This window comes from Perna viridis, chromosome 6, assembly GCF_037379345.1.
Source record: "Perna viridis isolate PV_CMFRI_1.1 ecotype Kerala chromosome 6, ASM3737934v1, whole genome shotgun sequence".
Taxonomy (NCBI): domain Eukaryota; kingdom Metazoa; phylum Mollusca; class Bivalvia; order Mytilida; family Mytilidae; genus Perna; species Perna viridis.
The window spans coordinates 27,456,337-27,480,697 of NC_142450.1; the positions used below are offsets into that span (position 1 = coordinate 27,456,337).

Genomic DNA, 24,361 nt, shown 5'->3' on the forward strand with positions numbered 1-24,361 from the left:
GATATGAACACCCCATACGCAGGTGCTGAAGGGATGTTGCCACAGATGAAAGGAAAGTTGACAATTCTGAATGAAAAGTCATTACGTTTGTCGTAAGGTTTGGTCAATAGTTTTCCTTAGCCATCGATTTCTAAGTGTAGGCCAAGATATGAGGCTGATCTTGCAGTGTCTTTATTATTCTTTATCTAAAGTTCTTTGGGGTAGATGCAATGTATCAAATCCCCGAAATTAGGATTGTTTAAAGATAATACGTCATCTATATAACGGAAACTGTGATTAAAGGATCTAGCCAAAAATGACAATGTGAAGTTTCTGATCAAGACTTCAGTGATGAAATGAAATTAAGAACAGAACATGATTCAGATCAGAGGATGAAATTTAGAACAAAGTGTTGTTTCCATTTAAACTAAATGAGATATAAATGCCATAAGTAATAGCATAACAGACTTTTAAAAATAAATTACAAATTAAAAGAGTAATCAAAGGAACCAAGATTCTAGGGGAAATCAATGTAATGTATTCCGGGGACAAATAACCGTCAATGAAAGCAGATAAACACAACAATGAACATAAAAATAAGGGTAAAAGTAAATTACCCAAATATTATCCGATTAATAATCAAGTCAAGTCCAAAACAAATATGTTATAGTTTATTGGTATGCAAGCAACATTTGAGGCTCTTCACACTTTCAAGATTACGACCCAACACTCCAGATGTATTGACGAGTCTGTCAAGTTTAGGGTTAAAATATGTGGTTTTCAATAGCTACGCGTTATTAATTTATCTTTTATCCAAAATAGTGTATACTTATGTAACAACTGTAACAAAAATTGTCATCAACAAGACAAACTATTGAACCGGTTTTTGTTAGTCACGCTATGAATCAGTATATATATTGTAATAAGCACACCAATACCTTGTGGAAATGATGGATTTTAGACTTTGCGATCACCTTCTCATCTATACAAATAATTCTCAGTACAAATATACATTCTTATTTGCTTCCAAATACCGATATCTAGATTATTAGATTTATCTAGAGAAATTCCATGCTGTTTGTTACACTGATTGACAACGTACATCAAAATATTAATAGGAAAGGTATCAAATGTACATTAAAACATTTAAAATGAAGAACACGTAAAGACAATTACAAATAAAAACAAAATACAGCAAGAGTTCATACGGGTCATGCACTTAAATTAATGTATTATCATTCCGGTTCAGTTCATCATTTACAACTAATTACGCAATTTTATCCAGTGGACCTACTTGCGATTTTTGTTTTGTGAACAACTGATTTGTTTTCAAAACGGTTTTATTCTTTACTTCCTGTTTAGGGTCTGTTTTTACCGGAACGATTGTTCGAATAGCATCTTTAACCATATTCCAAAGGTGTTTTTGCAAAGTCACGGCCGATGCTGTATGTACAAACGAAGTATTTGCATCTGTAATCCCAACATTCAGTGCGGCATTCAACATTGTCATTACAACCCATAACAAGAAGAAAACGAAGCAAAAATAGTAAAGTCTCCCAAGAACAGGGCTTGCAATGAATAAGTCATTAATTGTATTTTTACCAACGATGGCATTTGTAAGCGTTGTTGCTGAAACGAAGATATTTCTGTAGGTATCCAACTGACGTCCAAATATCAGATAACCGGACATGACGAAGGCGATGTAGACGAAAAAAAACATTAACAGACATCCGCATATATCTCGACTGACGTATGAGAAAATGTATCCCATATGGTTGATTCGCTCGCTAAATTGTAGAACTCGCATGATTCGAAATGTTATACAAAATACAATACCAGCGAGGAAAGTATTAAAAAGATCGTCCCATACAACAATGTGCTGAAAGTTCACGAACTTCAGTTTGCTTTTTTTAAATTTGTTCATCGCATATGATATCATTGCGCTTCTTCCGATATACGTTACAATACAAATAAAGAAAAAAGAGACTATTATAAGATCAAGAACATTCCATACGTTTTTAAATGCCGCAAGTCTATGTCTTCGTAGATAGACAATCTTCTTGATTGCCACCGTTACCATGCCAATAATCGTCAAGATCTCACAAATAAAAACAAAAATACCTATTCCACCAACGTGTTGATAAGGACGGAACGGTTTGAATGTTGCTGTTTGTATGGTTCCTCCAGTCTCGGGAAATTCGGTCAAGAGCGTCGTGTAGAGAAATACATTGTCATCTGTGTTGTATAATGTGAATTCAATAAACACGGCTCTAGTTTTCCTGTCGATCCATTTGTTTTGCTTCAAATTTTCCAGCATTCGGTTTGATATTTGAAGATTTATCGACATATCAGCCAAATAACCACCCCCTGCATACGTTGAATGTTGACCCCATATAGGAATCCCCCACACGTCACTTGCAGATGTTGATTTCCATGCAGGAGACGAAATTTGTTGAACGGATTCCCATTCAGGACAAGGAAGAGACGTCCAACCAATGCAGTAATCTTGGTCATCATTTTTCAAAAGTGAGTAGTCCGGGAAGCATGTATTGGTAAAATTGTATCTAGATGCACTGCAACTTTCTGTAAAATAGAATTAGTTAGAATTAAAACTTCGTCAACTGGTTGTACAAGAATAGGTAAGAATGTAAGAAGTAAAAACTACGGTATGGAAATGGCTATGGCATGCACTGCGGGAGGCACGAACTACATCAATTGCCAAGCCTCAAGGTAAGAAAAGCGACTAAAACTAAACTGGAGGAGAGCACTTGAAATTGAAAAGGCTGAAAGTGAAATAGCTTAAACACTCTTTACCAACTATGAAATGACCGAATCAATGGAAAGGAACTACCAATTGCCTATGTTCCACAAGGGAGTTGATACGGCTTAAGTTAAGTAGGTTATAGGATCTCATTCATATTGAAGAAAAAAGGCTTGAATAAAAAAATATTACGAATAACCACTATATGTACTTTTGTTGTTAACTTAGACATGGAACCGTTTTTAATTAAACTACCATCGTAATTTCAGTTTTATTTTAACTTATTTCGTTACTTTGGGAGAGAAAAAAAAGTAACAGTGACCTACACTTAGAAATCGATGATAAAGTAAAACTATTGACCAAACTCTACGACAAACGTGATGACTTTTCATTCAGAATTGTCAACTTTCCTTTCATCTGTGGCAGCATCCCTTCGGCTCCTGCAAATGGAGTGTTCATATCACAACTCATACGTTATGCCAGAGCTTGCCGAAACTACGCAGACTTTTTGTATCGGGCTAGAAGTCTAATAAATAGGCTTCTGGAACAGGGTTATGATGCTACAAGATTGAACTCATCACTACAGAAATTTTATAGTCGTCATCATGAACTCGTGGATCGTTATGATGTATCGATCAGTACCATGAAAACTGATTTATTCAACGGGTCATAGTTAACCTTTCCTCGTTTTTCTACCCCGGACTTGACTTTTTATGAGCAACTCGGCGGGTGTTTCTAGAAAAGCAGAGGACGCTTACCGTACCGGTGCACCTGGTCTGGTCAATGCTCCCAGTTTTTAGTGGAGTCCCGAGTTGCTCATTTACTTTTGTTACTTTGTATGTATGATTTTAGTTACTTTACGTTCATTGTTGTGTGTGTTTGTTTTACATGTCTGGTCTTTGTCCCTGGATTATATTCTTATGATTACCGCTATAGCCTTGGTTCCCTTGATTACTTTTTCGTAAAATAAAATTAACAAAGACAAACAAACAATCAAACAAAAAAGAATATATCCTTCTGTTTAACTAAAATTTTCTAATCGGAAAAGTTTATAATGTAGTTTCACAACTTTATAAAAAAACAGCCTTTGCTAAATTTGGATAACAATAAAACAAAAGTCGTTAAAAAAAAAGCAAACAAACAAACAAACAAACAAACAAACCAAAAAAAACCAAACAAACAAACAAACAGTAAACAAAAAAGTAAACAATGTACCCTCCTTTATTCGCAACTGTCGTAACCTGACAGGACCAACCCGAAAGTTTAAAATATCCATGACAAACTGTCGTTCGTAAGAATCCAAAACAGCTCTAGAAACAGATTGCAATGGAAAAAGAAATGGTAACAGTGTTCCGCTGATGAAAGTGTACAATTGGTCGGCACATCCAATCTAAAAAAGAAAACAACCAAATGCTTGTTTAGTGAAAATTTTGTTTTGTGTTATTAATTTCTCAAATCTACATATTCATTAAAAATAAATTATTGTTCTAGTATAATAGATCTTAGCGTAGTAGTAACTGAGAAAAACAACCCCGTCCATCACAGTCACAGATATAAAAAAAAAACAGCGTTTTGATCCAAGAAAATTCATAAGGTGATGTATAACTTGAATTGGGCATTTTTCTTTCATTATGATTGTAATAGCTTAGGAAAAAATGTATTTATTCGGTTACTGCTTTCAGCTTGAATAGGTTTTTTTTGTAAATATATCATTCATTCCTTGTTTGCACTTTGTTTTTGCTGCTTTCTCCGTAGTCATTATTTTTGACAAAAAAAAAAAAAATGAATTAAACAAATTAAATGCAAAAATTCAAACACAAATCTTTACCTGCTTAAACATTACCCGGGTATCAATAGATACAGAATTCGGTTTTTCTATCAAATGTTGTTCTATATGGTTTTTGAAATAGAACCATCTTGGATCCCTGTTATTAAAGCTAATGACATAAACAATTGTAAGAAATATCAGGTAAAGGACAATTTCCGCAATTATGCGTTTGGTTTTAAGAACCTCCTTCCGTGAACTGCGTAGCTGGTTTACTTCTTCTTGTTCTAGCGGGCTCGATCCTTTTACCGCATCGTCTAAAATGTATACACACCATATTAATACCAATTTAAATGAACGCTTGATGACACAGTCTATTTTATACTAACATACTAATCGCGATTTATAAAAATGATCTGGACGGAATTACTTTATATTAAACAAATCAATTATTAATTAAAGGATCATGTAATCGATGTTTTTTTCATTTGTTTCGTATTAGTTTGAAGTGCGTATTCATGTTTTTAATAAATCTACCTAATGTTTCATGTACTACTAATCATGTACTAGGCAAATATTTTAAATTAATATGGCAGATACAAATATCTTTCTCATGTTGCAGCTTTCAGACATGTATCCATTAGTGTACTAAAACAGCTGAAATACGGTTGATATACAAGTCGTTTGCGTTAAAAAGTACTTGTGTGTCGGTAGCTAGAAATACATGTAAAATGAAATAGCTTAATACAGTATAACAGCCTGGTCATAACACATCTTTGATAATTTATCTTTGAGGTAAAACAGTTATGATATTGTTTCTTTTACAATAAAGAAAATTCAAGACTCAGACAGACCAAATAGCAAATTTTATTCGTAACAGAAAAAAAATATAAACCGTCAACACTACGTTTATATATACCTCGAGCTCCTCTCAAGCTTGAACATCCAGATGATAATGATCGTCTTCTCGCCTCGTTCATTATTTTTTTGTAGTCTAGGTTTTTCGATTTCTGTGAGGATTTCTGTTTGCAAATTAGGGACAGCACGACGGAAATCACTATAACCTTAAGCGGATCAATCAAAATTGTTGTTTCTAAAAATGAAAAGAAGAAAGACAAAAGCCATTCTTCGGACCTAGTTTTCCCCCATTCCATGCTGTATAATATTAGAAAAAAACCGGATAGAGCAATAGTAACAACTATCAATCCCCAGGCCAGAAATATAGTCTGATAGGGCAGACTTTGTTTTTTAGATTCCGCTTCAGGACTTTTATTATGGGATTTCGATGTTGAATTACGGAATATATACGTTATAAACAGTACTGGCGGAGCACTTATGAGAGCACTGACAAACGATATATATATTCCAGCAATCGTAAAGCTGAATGGGCCAATGGATATCTTATTACCAGTTTCCTGTTCATAAAACATTGCGCTTGTTATCATAGTTAAGAACAACAAAGCGAGACAGCAGGCCAATCGCTGTACTCTGGTGAAGTTATCCTCTTTAGGTCTTAGTGCTACAGAGAGCCACAAATAACTGTCGGTCATATTTTCGCGAGAATTTGTACTGAAAGAATTTGAGAAAGATTCGACGTCGTCGGGGTTTGAAACTAGTAGAGTACATTCGATGTCATCATCTTCACGATCTATCGACAACCAACGATTGCAGATGAATGTAAACCTAAACAAAAAATCAAATTTATTAACGATAATCCGATGCATGGCGAAAACTAAATAAGTATTAGTAGCTCAGGCGTCCATTCAAGTTAGCAGAAAAAAATACAACAAGTACAATAAGTCTTTTTCGGCTTTCCTTATGCATGGATGTACCATTCTACTTAATTAGCAGTGATCATCAAAATCGAGCTAAAGATACAAATTATTTTTCCATTGATCATAATTTTTATCAATTCATATTAAGAGTAGAACTATTATTAACCTTTGCATAAATTACCATCCTTTAAGAATGTGATTTTTTTTTATCAAAATGACATACTTTTTATTGTAATAAATGTAGGTTTGTACAAATGAACAAATTGAATGACGTTAACATCAGGATGTAATAATGTCTATTGTATGTTTAAGGATTCTAATTTTTTTCTGAATTTACTTAACGTATAATACTTGCCAAAATGAGAACGTTTTCGTTTTAATTCAGACAATATTTTTTTTTAAACTAAGCCTTAATCATAACTTTTAATTGAAAATAACTGATACCTTTATTTAGAAGCTTTTTACCTTTTTCCATCTTTAATATCCTGGAATATTATTTTGTGTAGGTACCAAGATGCACTATTCCCCTTTCCACTATTATCATGCCAGACTTTTAGGACTGTTGGGTCCGTTATAGCAAAAGGAGTTGTCATTATAAAGCGACGTATGCTGCCCTGTCCAAATCCCTATTACAAAAAATAAAACTGATTTCGATATATAGAAATTAAACTATATTAAGCAAAATAAAACAAGCCAAGTCAGTATTTATTTTGTTTTGTTTAGATTACACATTTCTTTTAAGGTTTTAAATATATCATTTAACAGTACACTTCTGCCCGCCAAGTTTTTGAAGGAAAAAAATCCATTCTGTTTTATAAATACTGGTAATGGTAATCTAACTTCCAAATCATCAAAGTCGATATCTCTTTCCCTATATCAATAGTATTCGACAATATTAACATGCGCGTATATTATTTTTTGCGATTACAAACCTTCTTTTCTCCATCCTCCAATTGCCTTGTACGTGTGCTGCATTTTTTCATCTTTTCATCAATTATATGAATCTGAACATTAGAGGTAGTACCAGAATTTCGATAAAGCCCAGTGTAAACAGTTAGAAGGTACAGATGTTCGTCATATGGTGAGTTGTCTTGGAGGTATGACAAAGCCCACTTAAAAAAAATTGACATTTATCGTAAGCTTGATACAACAAAAAAATATATATCCTGTCATACATAAGACATATTAAATGAATAGTTTCAAGTGCCAACTTTTAATTTTTGTCATTTTTTTTTAAAGATTAGTTATTCTTCTTATAAAATGTTATATTGTAAATTGTGTTAAACGTAAGTATATTGCAAACGCAAAGTAGAGACAGGATCAAAACTTCATGCCTATTAATATTTAGTAATGTCATCACCACAAAAGTGTTATTGTCGTTATCATGAACTCCTGAATCAATACGGGATATCCATTTACAACTAGAACATAGAACCGATTTGTCAACGCATACGTGTCATAGTCTTCCTTTCCTCTTTTGTCTACTCTGGACTTGCTTTTTATTAACAACTCGGTGGGTGTTTCTAGACAAGCAGGGGGTGCTTACCCTACGTGTACACCTGGCTCAAGCTCCCGCATTATTTTAGTGGAGTCAATTGCTCATTTAATTATGTCGCCTAGATGTGTACGTATTGTTTGGGTTATTTCATGTTCTTTGTTATATGTGTCTGTTTTCCCTGTCTTGTATTTGTCCTTGGATACATTATTTTGGTTTCTAGTAGAATATTGGTTCCCTTGTGACTACTCTTTCAAAGTAATGTTTTCGTTTTAAACAAATTAGACTACACATTCAATTTAGCTTTGAAACAGAGTTACTACAGTACTTGAACCGATCCGTGCAACAAAAATTGCGATCGGTCATTGATGACCGATCAGTTTCCGATCTGTCATCGATCCGTCAAACCGATCGGTTAAACCGGTGATCGCATCACGTGACCACAATATATTTTACGGTTTCGGTTGTTTTCTTTGTCAATTTTACACATATTTACATAATGCAATAGATTTAAATATAATTTTGTACTTTTACTTTATATAAGTTCTATTTTTAACAGACTATTCGTCATTTTACATAACTAAACTGCGATCAGATTGGTCGCCGGTCATCGGTTATCGACCCGTCTGCGATCAATCAGTCAGCGGTCATCGATCCGTCAAACCGTTGCGCGGAACGGTTCAAGGACTGTAAGCTTTATCTGGTTTCAAAACCGATATAATAGAAAAGTGAACAAATGGTAGATAGGAGACAGCATAAAACTGAACACGAATGATCAATTACATTGATTTGTCAGGAAAAATAACCTGTTGTTATAAATACCTATCAATTAACTCACCCGTTTGGGATCCAATTTATCTTGTCTGTAAGCCCAAATATTAATAAGACTAAACAACAACAACAACGAAATAACGGTAGCAAAAACAGCTGCATTATTCTTCAGATCAAACTTGTCAAAGACGGTACTGAAGTCAATAGTGTTCGGTGGAACATAAAAAGTTGTGGCAAAATCCTCTCCAGGTGGGTCTGTACATTCACATATGGTATCTTGAATAGTTGAGAGGGATGAGACCTGTAGGAAAGAGTAATCAAAGGAACCAAGGTTATAGCGGTAATCAAAAGAATGTAATCCAGGGACAAAGACTAGACATAGAAAACAGACATACACAACAAAGAACATAAAGTAACTAAAATCATACATACAAAGTAACAAAAGTAAATGAGCAACTCGGACTCCACTAAAAACTGGGAACATGGACCAGGTGCACCGGTACAGTATTTATTATCTTCAATCAGGATGAACAGCGTGCTCGGTATTCAGAAATGTACAAATGTAGTAAAACGAATTTCCGTCTTTTTCACACCTACTGTCAGGGCACATACATGTAGTTGCATATCAGAATGCAAAAACTATGGCACCGTTTTTCAAATAATATAAAATATATACTTTGGAAAAACATAATATGAAAACACAAAGAAAATATGAAAATATAGAAATACAATACATATCACAGAATGTATTCAGTATATTCAACATCAAACATAAAGCAGTCCACATCAGTAACCTATGGTCAAAATTGTTGTCTATAATTTTGCACCTTGCATGACGTTTTATCCCAACTTTCTGTGCCTTTATTCCATACTCTACATCCTGTGGTTATCCCTGCGACTGAGTATTCAATTAACTCTGTCTGTTGTGAGACTGTTCGTCTTGTAGATCGTCGTCGTCGTCGTCCAAGTCCAAGAGTAGCATTACCAATAGAAACTTGTGACATTTGAACACCTTATGAATTATAAAATAAAACTTGACAGACAAATACATTAAAATGTGTTAAATACTACTAAACATTAAATGCTTTAATTCATAGCTCACTGTAAACATTTGTTTTACGGACACTGATTAATGATGATTCAATACAAAATATAACATTTACCACATGCAAAAATAGGATAAATAAATGGAAAGACCAAATGCGGCACACTCGTTAAATCTAGGCGTTCTTTGAAAGTTGTGAAAATATTTAGATTTTTCATGATAACCAATTGATTATTCTATTTATTATATAGATTTCCTCCATTACTCATTTCTATTTTCAACGTGATCTTCTACAATTTTGTGAACGGCTGACTGGTATTTGTTTTGTGATGTTTTGTGATGTTTTTTGACGTTTTAATGGGAGAAGAGAGTTGAATTACCAAATTTAATTCAGAGTGTGAACTATAAAATATTTTTTATAGTGGGAACATTCGATAAATCACTGCTATCTACATAATAAATCTATTTTAAATGTGTGAGAACAATTCACAAGTAAACCCCTTCGTACTTATCTAGACGTACTTACCAGAACTAGACAAATGAACACCAACATATACAAGGCAGGGTGAAGAACAAATCTTTTTATTGACAGCAACTGTAATTTTGCCGTTAGCACTTTCAGACGAATCCACTTCTGTTTTCCAGTCATAATTGCTTTCAGAAGGTTTTTGTCTTTGGCTTACATAAATCTTGTGCATTATGTAAGGTTCGACATTTTCTATGAAGAACAATAGCGAGTCCTCTGGATTATTCCAGTACATTTTGTAAACAAAACTATTTGAAAATGCTTCGGAAATATCAATCGGAACAGCAACTTGCACAGACGTTGTCGTAGAACTTTTTAAATTGTTCTTTATTTTAACATTGGATACCATAACGGGAGAGTTAACGAGATCGTTATCTTCCACTTTAACATTTACTGTTTGTGACGTAATAAATCTGGAACCGTCATGCCATGAAAAAGGATTATTGGTGAAAGACGTCACCTTCAAATACAATATTTGATTTATATCTCACAATAACGTATATATTTAGTGAAATTGAAAATGAATTTGTTAAAAGAGAATTACACAGGTTTTGTGATCGAACCAACGAAAATAAGCATTGATCAAATGATTCGCATGTTTATTTTCCACGGTATAATTGAATATAAGTATCAGCAATTTTTGATATACATATATCTATATTCTAAAACTGTGCTAGATTGATAAAATTGTGTTTATTTTTTTATTTAATCAAAGGTAATTATAAATCATAATAAAGGCGCTATCTATGCGACAACATGTAATGACGGAAGCGCAAGTAAAAAACATATAATCGCAACTCGTTGCGTGGCGTACATTATATAATGTCAGAGGGTTGGTGTACTAAATACAGATTTAAATTTTATTTTTCATCGCGTCATTTCAGACTTAAATAATCTATTCCCTTTCCTGTTAGGTAAATCATGCCTAATATTTCTAGAAGATAGATTTCCCTAGTTTTTTCTCAAAGATGAATAGACATACTTTAGTTTTTTTTTAAAGTACAGACAAAGGTCACCGAACTTGATTTTGGGATAATTCAGCTATAGTAAAAGGCATTTTTGCCACGTTTTATATGGATTCTGTAGTGTATTTTTACCACTCCGCGTACTATAAAAACAAGTTTAAAAAGAACACCGATTTACATTCCTTAATATTTTAAAAGGAAAACTAGGGATCACAGAATATACAACATTTTCCCCTCAATTTGCTCCCCTTTGAAAGAAATTTTTCCACCAATTTTATCCTTTTGAAAAAGAATATTTACAGTTTATATCTGAAATATTTCTAAATAAATTCATAATGTTTTACATATTTTAAACACAAGGAGTTAATTGAAAAAATATATATATACGACCATATGAGTTTGCAAGATGACAGAAAAAAATGCTCCGTGTGATAGGTTTCATATATTACCTTAAAAAGTCCTAATGATTTATGTTTTTTTTTTGTTCAAATAAATAGAGTTTTTTTTCAATAAATATTATACTCAATCCATGCTGAGACACCTTTTATTTGACACTGTCGTATGATCAACATAATATTAAATTTAAGCAATGTTTGATCCAATAAAGGATATTTGAAACATACTAATATGTTGTACTTTAATGGTAAGTCAATCACCGAGCACGAACTTAGCATTTGGATGGATATTTATACAAAATTTTTAAAAAATTCTACTATAACACCTGCGTTTCAGTATTTGTGTAGTGAGAGTTCCTTGTGTTTTTTTTTAATTTCTGTACATATCATTACCGAGTTGTACTCTTAGGCGTTGACTTTTGGGTTTTAATTGGAAAAAAACTTTTCCACGGGTACCTCTTGATTTCAAATAATTTCCAAATATAATAATTCGATATTACAGAACATTTAGTTTGGTAATTCCTATTCACATTTACTTTACACAGCTCTACCTACTTTGATATTTTGCTCATCCAATGATGACGTCACGGAATAATTGAAACCAAGGTTGACGTCTCCTTGTTCTACCCCTTTAGATACAAGTTCATACGCATATGTCTTATCTTGTGATGTTGTAATGTTACCATTTTTTATTTCCATTTTAAGTTGTCGACGATAATTTAACATCTCTAGAATTGAACTGAGTGACGATATTCCTCGTAGTAGTTTAGGAACTTGTTCTTGTACCTGAAAAAACAGAACGATACCAAGATTCCCAATACATGTGCATATACAGTTAAGTTATATAATTTTAATAATGGCATGAAGGTAGTCCTAGTGTAAGCTATATCATCACAATAGGAGTTTAACACTTTGCAAATGAAACGTTTTCATTCAGATTTGTCGCTAAACCCAATTTGTATTCAAAATGGGGCTACAATAATGTGTCTCCGTTGACATGCAAAGTTAGAACTTATTAATTTTTAAATTGAATATTTTTTGGATTGACTACTTCTTATATACGATTTTAAATTCCTTAGTAATGCCCTAAAAGGCTGATGATTGGAGGTTACTCATTTAAACATGTTAAGCATGCCAAAATCAAAATGGGCAATATTATTATGATTGGGTATTATTAATTACAAATTTAATCAAATCTATTGTATTATTTATTCAACTCACAATATCATTCTTCAGCTGTGTTTCCATTTTATTTCTTGAAGCTATTTCTGATACTATGAAGGCGCGTTCAAGCTTGGTTAAACTGTAGGAAACATTGTCCGGTAAAACTGACGAACGATCGTCTAAAAGATCCATAATACTATCAATATCCGTAACAGAAGGTGTATCTGCCCAAGATTCAGGAAGCAGTCCTTCCAAAACGTTGTTTAATACTTTCAACATTCCTGTGGAAATGTCATCATTTTTATATATTATGATAGAATGGTCTGATAAATAAATCTACAATAACCTGCAATTACAATGATTTCTATACCGCATCAGAACTTGACAAATTCGACATTCTAGTGGTTTTCCTCGTTCATATCTTCTACGTCAAGTCATGAATACTAAGTTTGGTATTTGAAAATAATTATTACAAAAAAAAAAAAAAAAAAAAAAAAAAATTAATAAATAACGTAATGAAAAAAATAATGATTGCGTTATGACCTGAAAATACCTGATTTGAAGTAAATGGTAGATATGTATTCCTATTTCTTACGCATTTGTTTAATTTTACCTTCTGAAATGTCGTAGTAGTCTTCGTACTTAGGATAAGTCTCATTGTCAGCTAATGTGTGTAACATATCTTGTAGTTTTTCAGTTGCTTCTAACGCTACTATCTAAAAATTTTAGAGTTTAATTTGAGGCAAAAGTGCTTGAAAGGTTTTCGGATTATAATTATCAATTCAGTTAAAATGAAACATAGTTTAGAACATGTTCGGCAACTCCTCTCGAAATGAAATTAAATTGCTTTATGTTTGTAACCAGTTTTTATATTCGTTCTCTTCAGACATTATACCACGTTCGAACCCTGCAAACGTTATTTATTTTGTTATGTTTTAAGTGTATTTACGCCGTTGACAAAGACATTCAGTTCTGGGGACGCTTTCATTTTTATATCCAAAATTAAATACATCTTCAACCTCAACATAAATTTAGTTGGACTCGGAAATTAATAGAAATTTGAGTTTATTTAATGATTAGTGTAATTATGTATTGGCGCGCTGAACTTATGAACCTCATCTCTTTATTTGAATTATTGTTGTGTTGACTAGTACACTACTTACGACAGATTTGTTTGACACAAACTGTTTGTTAGCAATATTGGTGCCGATACTGTTAATTAACTGTTTAATGTTGACAGTTGATGTCCCGTCAGCATCTTCAACCGATGAGTTTAACATTTCGATAAAGTTGGTCAGTGTCTACAAAAACACAATTAAAGGTGGGAAACTCCAACTTATGCTATTGAGCAATATATGTTAAACTAGTATAATAAATACATTGTGAAGAGTTGGTGGCACATGCATACAAATGACATCTATAACTTAGTTCATGGACCTTTATGTTTTTGTACCCACCTGCTCCATGCCATAATTTGCTTTCATCGGCGGATGTTTTTAGAAAAGCAGACGAAACTTTCCAAATCAGTGTACCTGGTCCATCTTCCAGTTTTATTTGAGTCCGGGTTGCTCACTTACTTTTGTTTTATTGTACATGTTATTTTGGTTATTTTATGTTCTCTGCAATTAGCGTTTATTTACCCTGTCTTCATCCTTGGTATACATTCTTTTCCTTTTTCCGCTGGAATCTTTCTTTCTACTCTTAATTATCATTTCATTTGTTTCTTTCATGCTGTCTTGTTGATAAAGTTTTTTCAGATGCTGAGATATTTCGAAGTCTTATATATTCACAAATGGAAAATACTTGTAATATTTTTTTCAAAAATCACATATTTATATCCATAGGCAGATCTTGATTGGTTATTACCAATTTTATTTGTTTCACACAAAAGCGATGTACTAAAAATATATTTGTTTAAGCCGTAATACCTAAAAGTTGTTTATCAACTTTTTATACGACCAATATTGTCAGACAAACTCTAAAATCCTTTATCAAAATACTTTAATAAAACAGAAGTATTTGCCGTGTGATCATAGAAACTAAACACAAAAGAACAGATATTGTGTTTGATCACCTTGTAAATATTGTTAGAAGAAATTTATTGAAAATTAACCTACCGAAATAATTTCATTATTTGAATCGTTGTCTCCGGTATCAGGATTTTCTAGTTGGTTCCACAGGTCATCAAAAGTTATATTTGTAACGGAACCATCTGCTAATGTCTCTGCTCCAATATGTACATAATTGTAAGGATCAATATCACGTAAAGTACTTGGTCTTGTCTACAAACAAACAAAGCAAAATAAGAGAGATTATAAACATTACTATTGAGGCCATAATTAGCATGCAGTGATAAATGTACGTAGTGCTCTACAGATTAATCACGTAAGGTATTAAATCAAAATTATCATAAATAACACGTAGTCTTGATTTTTTACTTCTTGTCTATGATTAAAATGTCTACCAGATTACCTTCTGAGTGAATGAATCGTTTGACTTTAATTAACACTTTGTTTAATAAAAAATTGTCTAGATTTAAGTATTGATAGATAATCAATATTATATAATAGATACAATATCACGCACTTACAAGATCATGAACAGATGACCCTGCTACTTCTGAATTCATGGCGACCTGTTTAACATTCCCTGATTGAAGGTAGTAGTCAATATCTTCAGCTGCTGAAATCAAGTATGCTGAAACACTTGCTGGGTCGAAGTTGTTGTATGTTGGCATTTTCTATCAAAATATAAAAAAGTAAAAAATAGAAAAATACAAGAAAAAAAACTGTCAACTTTCATAATTATCTTATTATAAACTATAACAACAATCTAACGATTCGAAAAAGAATTGCTGAGTTCAATTATTTTGTTATTACCCTTTTCTTAAAGTAATTAACAACTGATGCACTCGAGTCCCTACGACAATAACCTTTGCTTCCTTGTGTTCGCGAATGCGATTAACATACGATTTTACAAGTTATAAAAAGTACCATGACACTTCCATTTCTTTTTAGAAACAATCATACACCACATAACCCGTCTTATTTTTTTCCTTTGGTTGACAATCATATAATGTACATGCAACAGTTTTCATGATTGATTTGGTTGATTTAAATATAAGATTAATGCATTATTACTGATCTGTATGCAGTAAAAGACTATAATTACATTAAGATATGGTATATGTAAATAAAAAACGTATCATATTTTAGAGATTTCCCCACACAAGTCAAGTCTAAGTCAAGTCTTTACTTATTATTGTCTGAATTTGCATAAAAGCAGTAAAATGAACATAAAAAACGTACTTTTCCAGGACTCAGTACACATTCATTGAAATCAACGAAAATATCAAATATCTGTACTGCTATAGAAGTTTTGTAATCGTCGCTTTCCAACCCAGGCAGTAACGTAATGAAATTTTCTTCTTCGGCTGAAATAAGAGATAAAATGGATCATAATGAGATCCATTAGGAGCGCAAGTACTTGTATTACAAGTTAAGAAATATATTTATAGACCCAGAAATATATTTGTACATTTCTTAAAGAATAATACTATTGTTTAACAATCTGTTATATACTATTCTAAAGGTGAAAGCAAGACGTCAAAGACAGCATTTTTTTAACTGTGTTTTCTCTGTTCTGTTAAAATAGTTAATTTCCCACTATATGTTGAAGAATTTTTATGCTATTTCTTTTAAAAAATAGTATAAAACTAAATTCAAATATTTTTCATAGATTTGTGACAAAGCATACGACATTAATGAATGATAATTTAAATAAGCACTGATGTCTATCACCGCTGTGCATAAAACAAAAGTCACATTATTAAACAAGAATTTTTACCTCCATAATATAAAAGCCTTTCCTCTCCACCGAGTTTTTGGACTATTCTGTAGTTTATTTGCTCTTTCCAATCAAGAGCTGGATTCTTAATTGATCTAAAACCTTCGTCCTTCCAACCCTCCACTATAACTCGATATGTATCTTCAACATTAAAAAATGATTGACAGAGTTTGTAACATGATATCAAATTATTTAAACACAAGGACAATTAATAGCCAGCAGAATAAAAAATCATTGTAAAAATGTCATAAAAGATAACAGAGATGCTGTCCATACACAATGTATACAACGTAATAAAAATAATTTAAAAACAAGATAAAAGAAGCAAGAATCACAAACACAAAATAAAGCATTTGCTAAGTGAACTTCTCCAAAATGAGATCCTCCGTAATGGCAAGCATGTCCCGCTCCTACTCAGAAGAAAAGTGTAGTAGGACATACAGTTTTCCTACAGATATTCGGTGTTTTGATATACTATTTACAACGATTTAATCAATCACCAATTCCCTTTGATTTGGTGACACTAAATCATAGTTCTGTTTGGTTATGTAGGACGCTGTAAGTGAACAAGTGCCAAGTGACTAGTTAGTGGCAAGGTCCTTTTTGTACTTTTTATTTGGACGCTTACCTTACCGGTGCAGTTGGTCCATATTCTCAGTTTTTTAGTGTAGTCCGAGTCGCTCATTTTCTTCTGTTACTTTGTACATTTATTTATCATTTTAGTTGCTTTATGTTCTTTGTTGTGGTTGTCTGTTGTCTATGTCTGGTACATGGATTACAGTTTTTTCCTCTAGAATTTTGGTTCCCTTGTTCCCTTGATTACTCTTTGATTAATCAATCAATAAAACATTCTAACAACTTTTCCGTGGTTTCTTCATTATTTTTCTGACGAAAACTTAATACTATGCATCTGTTTTTTTTACATCCTTCATAGAACATAAAGTTGTTGACAATCGTGTGAAGAAATCATATGCATGGACCATCGTTGTGTTTTACTATACATATTTTTTTTATATTTAGAGAACTAGCAAAATCATACAGACATATATATTTTCTTTTAGCTTATAGTGTTTGAAATGATGTAAAAATAGTTTAAATCATTTTTAATGAATATTTTACATAAAAAATGTATGGTTAGATTACAAACATTATTTTTTTTTAGAATTTTTTATTTTTAGTTTAGTGGTCTTTATCTGAAAATTCCAACATAATCCATATAATTATATTGTTGTAAAAAATGCCCTGTTCAATGACTTATATTTTTACATTAAAATTCTGAAGTTCATCTTTGATAAAAAAAAAACTATGAAAATTTATATACTGGAAATATTAGGTACGATCTTTTTTAACAAATATTTCGTTTATTTTATATACTTAAGTGGTTAATGGTATACCTGGAGTATATGCTTTTACACTACATTCCCCTCCATAAGGTAGCATGTTAGTTGTAACTGACCAAATGGACAAAAATCTCTCACCGTTGGACAACTCTAAGTAGGCCTCTATCAAATATCCACTATTTTCTGTCAGTACGTTTGGCATCATTACAAATTTCCGACTGTAAACATCTGCAGATATAAAGTAGGTTACTTTCGATTTGTTTGAATGATAGGGTTTATAAGTCTCGTCATGTTCTTTAGTGGTTTCAAGAGTATGGGTATAAGTCTACCATTCAAATGCATGGAGATTGTCAATTAAAGACCAGTGGGATCAGTATTAAAAGCAAAACATCTTTTAATGTAAAAGTACCGATGAAAAATGACAAAATATATATTTCTACATGATAATTCCTAATTGCGGTAAGGAAAATGAAACTTAAACAAGACTTACAAAACCTATAGTTGTGATATCATGTGATCGTTAACCAAAAGTCCACGATAAAAAGTAAATCATGAAAAACTATTTTATTCAAATAATCAATCTACAGCTATGTCAGTTTAAGTAAAAAATATTTCGATATAATACCTGTTAACAACCAATTCTGCCAATTAGAATTGTTTGATGAAATTCTGGTTGTTGTATCAAAGTTTCGAACATTCCACAAAAATTGAGCTCCACGTAATTGGTTCTCAGTGCAATGAGGACATGAAGATTTCAATGACATAGTGGCTGTTATTGCTGTTTTCTTCATACAGTTTAAACGACAACTGGTAAATAAGTATAAAACAAGCAATATTTGGGTCAAAAACTTAAGCAATCAAGAAATTGTATCAAGACGATACTGTTAATACTGTTCAAAGAGCTTACCACAAGTACAAATAATAAGTACAATTTGATCTTATTGAATTTACTTATAAGCTTGCAGTATGAAATAAAAGTACTCATTAATAAAGGAATGATATTCTTGTTAGATAATAATTGTAGGCAATAGAACTTAAACATATATTCGCAATCTATTTTTTTGAAGCAAATACATCTAATTTCCCCATTTCTTTCACTCGTTTTTTTAATTAAAAAAATAGCTATGAAATTTAGTTTCGAGAGACAAGAAAATAGACTTGAAAATGAATTGATCATCTGAAAGGGGAACAAACATTCGTGATGAATAGGTTTCAAAAGGCAACATTGTAAAACATTTACCCAAACTTACTCTATGTCAATTAGCAATGGTTGTCCAGTAACTGCTTGTGCATATTGAGTGAAGTATGCGACAGACCCCTCGTATGATACTTGTACTATAACGACATATCCCATCCCTTGTTGAACTTCCGACTCTGTAATTGTCAGGTTGGCTTTCCCAGTTGACACACCTTCAAAATCTGGACATTCCGTCACTTTATGCAATTCATTCTGAATCCAGTCATTGTAATATTTATCTTTTTGTTTCATGCCATACCAGTCGTTAGAGTTGATAGCAACCATATTGCCCATCATTGCGTCTAAGAAGTCCAATATGCAAGTATTCGACCGGTCTATAGCAAGATGTAGGTACATGTCTAAACCGATTACACGTGTAAGGTCCATACCATCATTAATTAGCTTAGTGTATCGTCTGAATGTAGTTAAAAAACTAAGCATTTGTTCTGCAAGAACCAATGAATCAACCGCCGTATCAACCCATGCATTCAAATCGTCAAAGAATGTTCGACTGGTTACATTTGTTATTGAAGGAAAGTCTTGGAGAATATGTAAGCTTTCAAGAGTTAGTTGACTTTTTGAGAGCAAGGTATAAAAGTCTTCTGTGTCTTGTAATAATGAACTGCTCTCATAACAAGTGTCCAGAAATGTTATAAGTTCGTTTTGTATTCGTGTGTTGTATGATGGGTGCGGGTAAATATCATTAATTTTCCGACGCAGATTGGCTCCATCAGACATGTCAGAAAGGTAGGTTATATTATAAAAGTCTGTGAGTGGGACAAGTTCAAAATCTGTTAATGACGTATTGGTGCTAGAGTATACTTTTGCAAACATTTCGTCAGCTCGTAAACAAGTCGAGCCTGCGCCCTTATAATACTGATATCGATCATACAAGGTTGAAACTTCGATCCATGGAACTTCGTTTTCCACAATCATAGTGAAACCTGTATGGTACCATTTTTCTTGCTCCTCTGTAGTGTAATTGAAAGCAGATGTTGGTTCAATGTTAAGCTGTAATAATTTGTAAATCGATGAGGTAATAAAATTCATACATTTCCACATAAATGTGAGACCCGTTGCATCCCCTGGTTCCCGAGATAAACTATAGGATACAGACTGGGCATCCATTTCAAAGGTCCCATGACCAACTGTTCTTCCGGACCCACCTCTAATGAAAGCATGCGGAGGTGCATGTAGTATTTGTATATACATAGACTCTTCCATCCAGTTATGCAAGTTCTGTGGATATCCAATCTTTACATACAGCTTGTACAAGCCGACCTCATATTCACCAGATTGTATTTTGAATTTTAAGTTGAAGACTGGTCCTTTCACAAGGGTATCATTCTCTGATGAGGAATTCATATAGTAGAAGTTCCAGTAATTGTAAAGGACAAGACCAGGGCATTCGCTTTGGGTAAGAGGATAAAATTCCACATTTGCTGATGTGTAAATAACCATTGGTGATTCTGGCTCTAGGAATTTCTCGTCCAATATATTCGAAGTTAAACAAGCAGGTACATCTATTAAACCACAAAGTTTTATGCCAGATGATAAGAAATAAATAATTATTATTTAATCACTATTAACAGATTTGCTTACAGTATATAAGGTTTTTTTTTTTATTTAAGACAGTATTGCATTTGTTGTAAATTGTTCTAAGGTATTCACGTAATATCAATCAGTTTTGACAGCGAATTTAACAAAAGTCATAGAAAGATGATTTTTAATAAAATTAACATTCAGACAGTAATCTTCGTTTATTTAACAAACAAAAATGAAAAAATAAAGACACGTACCAAGAAATTATCAATTCACAAAACAGATCTTATTCAGAACATGGCGACAATAAGAAACGTGCAAACAAAACAAAATCAGTAGATCAAAAATGAAAACAAAAAAAAAATAGATAGATGATGCCGAAAATTAAAACAAAAATGACTCTTGGAAAATATAAACGAGAAAACAGTGATGCACATATCTAATTAGCACGGATTTAACAGATCATCATGTTTTGTTTAAAAAACAACTTTCAATATTAATATATATATATATATTTAAAATTTGATATGCTACATAGAAATGTTTTGTTCTTAATTTTAGAAGATATACTGAAGTGCTATACTAGGCTCAAGTTACTTCTACAATTGCCAGTATCAGTGTCTGGTCCAGCACATGTCTCTCCTCCACACAAAGGAACTGTGTAATTACAGTATCTTTTCCGGGTATAAGTACCAGTTCCGTAGTAGAGAGATCCGTCTGGAAGTTCACATGCGCTCCAAGATCCCCAACTGTTCCACTCACCATCTTGTGGACCTACAATTAACCAATCCTTTTAGAATGTTCCTTACTATCATATTTAACTCCGTAATAAATGAATCAAGTTATAAAGAAATAAAGAAAACATTGGACTAATCATGAGAATCAGAGTATGTCCATCAGTTTATTAAACGTTGCTTTTGTACTGAAATTGAACCGAATGCATATACCAAAATATATAATAAAGTTGCCTTAATGAAGGATCGAATAGATAAGTTTTTCATTCAATTAATAATGAAAGTTTTGATTAAAATCAAACGATAAGAACTCATTCCTTTTAAACCTAAATCTAAATTATACTATCGCATCTTTATGTGAGTCTAATATAACATATATAAAATAAAATTAAAACATTTTTCTTTATGACATTGAAAATGAAATGCACACATAGACTTAAGCGTCTTATTTGCAACAATCACCACCAATACATGTAGTTGATTTATTTGTGCTAAGACTTTATATTTACCGCAGTCTTTAACCAGCATGTCTGCTCCAAGGTCTGTACAATCATTCCCACCATTACATGGGGTCGGATTGTTACAATATCTTTGTTTTGTGGCGGTTCCGTGACAGTCTTTAGAACAATCAGTCCAAGAAGTCCAATCTGTATAACCACCATCCACCACATCTAAAATATTAAAATTCGAAATTATTTTAAACATTTTTCTAATGTTTAAACTTAAAAAATCAATTAATATAGGGATTTGCACTTAAAGACTGCAGTTTGAATCAATATTTATTCTAATTAATAGGTCAGTATTTAAGATAAAATATCCATGTTTCTAAAGACACACTTTTGCAACACACATGTACATTTTTTGTAAACATTAATTAACCAGAGTGCAGTGTTAGGACTAGACGTATATTTTTGATATACAGGTACGATTTTGTTCTGTTACCTTTACTTGAATACAGACATGATGAAGTGATTAATATCACATTGATTGGGTTTCGATTAAATTTGAAGAACAAAATACTGTTAATCAACTTTTCTTAAGTCAATTACAATATGCAGTCTCAAGTTCCCTACAGCAGATTGACACTTGAGCAATTTATTTTGTGGCTTAGCAATGCTCATGAACGAAATTATTGTCCATGAAATAGGAAAGTAATTTCATTTTAACAATAGGCACGTGAATCACCAGGTCAACATTCAGTATACATAAATACGGTCTTAAGGACTTACGTGGCGTTATAAGACAATATTCCCATTCTGTTGTGCGATTTATTCTTGAATAATCTGTCTCGTTAAAAAAATCGACCCATCGGTATCGGGTCCCATTGCAGTTTTGGTCGACGCTCCCTTTTATAGGTTGACATCTGTTCCATCTATGAGTTACATAAAATGCACAGATTGTTGCTGAAATGGATTAAGATAAGAACATTAGAAAAAAAACCTTGGGCTTAGAGTGGAAATTAAGGGGACCCGTATTCGAACAGCAATACAAAAGAACGCATTCAATAGATAATGACTAGACAAAGAAAATAGACACAAAAAGAACATGAAACGACCAGAGGAGCACGCACATAGAAACACACGTAAATGAGCAACCAAGACTCAACTAAAACATGGAAGCTTGAACTAGTTGCACTGGTAGTTTAAATGTTCTTGAAACACCCACCAAGTTGCTCACAAAATGTCCGGTACGGAGAGGATGAATACGGAAGGTTAAGCTACGACAGAAAGAACATATCAGTGTCCATGGTGCATATGAATAAAACTTTTTTAAGATATAACTTTAGTGGTGTTTTCGACTTGCACCTCTCACTGCTCAAGTTCACGAATATTTCTATGATCCTTGATATGCCCTATTTATTTGCAGTTTGTTGCCAATGATTGTTTCGCCTTTTTCAATACTAGGTGGCAATTAATATAGTGTTGTTCGTTGAAAATCATGAAAATAGTGCCCACTTTCTGAGTTCAACATGAACGTACATACGGCCCACGCTCATATTTCACACTGAGTTAAATCAGAACAAAATCTTTCTTTACGCGAAAAATCTAGATGGGCCGTTCGTCCGCTCACAACGAAATTAAATAAAAACAAATGAAACAAATCTCTTGCAAAACACAGATTGTAAATGTTGAAATCGAACTGCGGACCGTGCCAGTATGTTTTCCGGTTTCTCAATGTGTACATTAGGTCCAGACGATCACGTAAAAATCACTAAGAAATGAATAAAAATGTACTTTAAGGTAAGCTTTGAAGAAAACATTTAATCTTTAGATTTAATATAAAATTTCGATAACTAGTGATGTTTGTGTGGTAGAAACATCAAAAAGCGATCAGTCAGACTGGAAGACCAGTTAAAAAATTATAGAAGCTGTCAATGTCTTCGAATACGCTTTTCTACCTCAATCACAATTTAAGTATCCTGTACGCCAGTTATACTTCGGTAATCGATTTATTTTATTTTAAGACAGGTACATGTATCTATTTCTGTTAATCAATACCCGATTCAACGATTTGCCCCACTCCATGTTTTCTTTGCAAAATACCAGAGTATCACTCTTGACACATAAATGATAGTACATGTAGCCTGTTTTAAATATTCTAGAATTTAATTAGTTAAAACCCCCAAAAGCCCATGAATAGAGAAAATAAAGGGACCAACAATGATAATTTGTGTGAAGGTAGACACTACAGGTTTATGTGGTATAATATGGACTTCTTTTCAACAGCGTGAATAGCTCGATCGATAGAATCGCTGCTCGTCAAGTAAAATTTCTAAGTTCGAATCTGCTCGGGGTCTAGTCTAATTACTTTTTTAAATGTTGATACAAGTGGTATATAAAAATTGTCTGTTGTGTGTTCAATATCATTTTTAAACATCAAAAATCGATCAGTCACATCAGAAGACCAGATTAAAAAAAATGATAGAAAATGTCAAGGTCTTTGGATACGCTTCTCTAGCTCAATCACAAACTAAGTATCCTGTACGCCAGTTATACTTCGGTAATCGATTTATTTTATTTA

The 24,361-nt window shown here is 32.6% G+C and overlaps 1 protein-coding gene across 1 annotated transcript; it reads right to left on the reverse strand.

Annotated features, from left to right (window-relative positions):
• Window positions 1-714: 714 nt before the first annotated feature.
• Window positions 715-23,336, reverse strand: LOC148614328 (uncharacterized). The gene is made up of 23 exons (XM_088590443.1): window positions 23,324-23,336; window positions 21,850-22,011; window positions 21,204-21,380; window positions 19,078-20,587; window positions 18,453-18,634; window positions 17,882-18,055; window positions 16,488-16,628; window positions 15,950-16,074; window positions 15,232-15,381; window positions 14,759-14,923; window positions 13,805-13,942; window positions 13,255-13,357; window positions 12,699-12,922; window positions 12,033-12,263; window positions 10,118-10,577; window positions 9,374-9,540; window positions 8,614-8,847; window positions 7,213-7,392; window positions 6,746-6,906; window positions 5,425-6,188; window positions 4,569-4,822; window positions 3,956-4,130; window positions 715-2,562 (listed from the first exon to the last, which is right to left on the reverse strand). Exons 1-23 carry the CDS (start codon window positions 23,334-23,336, stop codon window positions 1,247-1,249), a joined length of 7,206 nt encoding a protein of 2,401 aa, XP_088446569.1. The 3' UTR covers window positions 715-1,246.
• Window positions 23,337-24,361: the final 1,025 nt, after the last annotated feature.

Bases quoted from the DNA above. Each gene is read 5' to 3' on its own strand.
- LOC148614328 (XM_088590443.1), bottom strand. The intron at 18,056-18,452 runs GTATTATATCGA...TTATATCTGCAG, and splicing joins GCAGAATTGGTTGTTAACAG to ATGTTTACAGTCGGAAATTT. The intron at 4,823-5,424 runs GTATATATAAAC...TATACATTTTAG, and splicing joins AAGCTTGAGAGGAGCTCGAG to ACGATGCGGTAAAAGGATCG.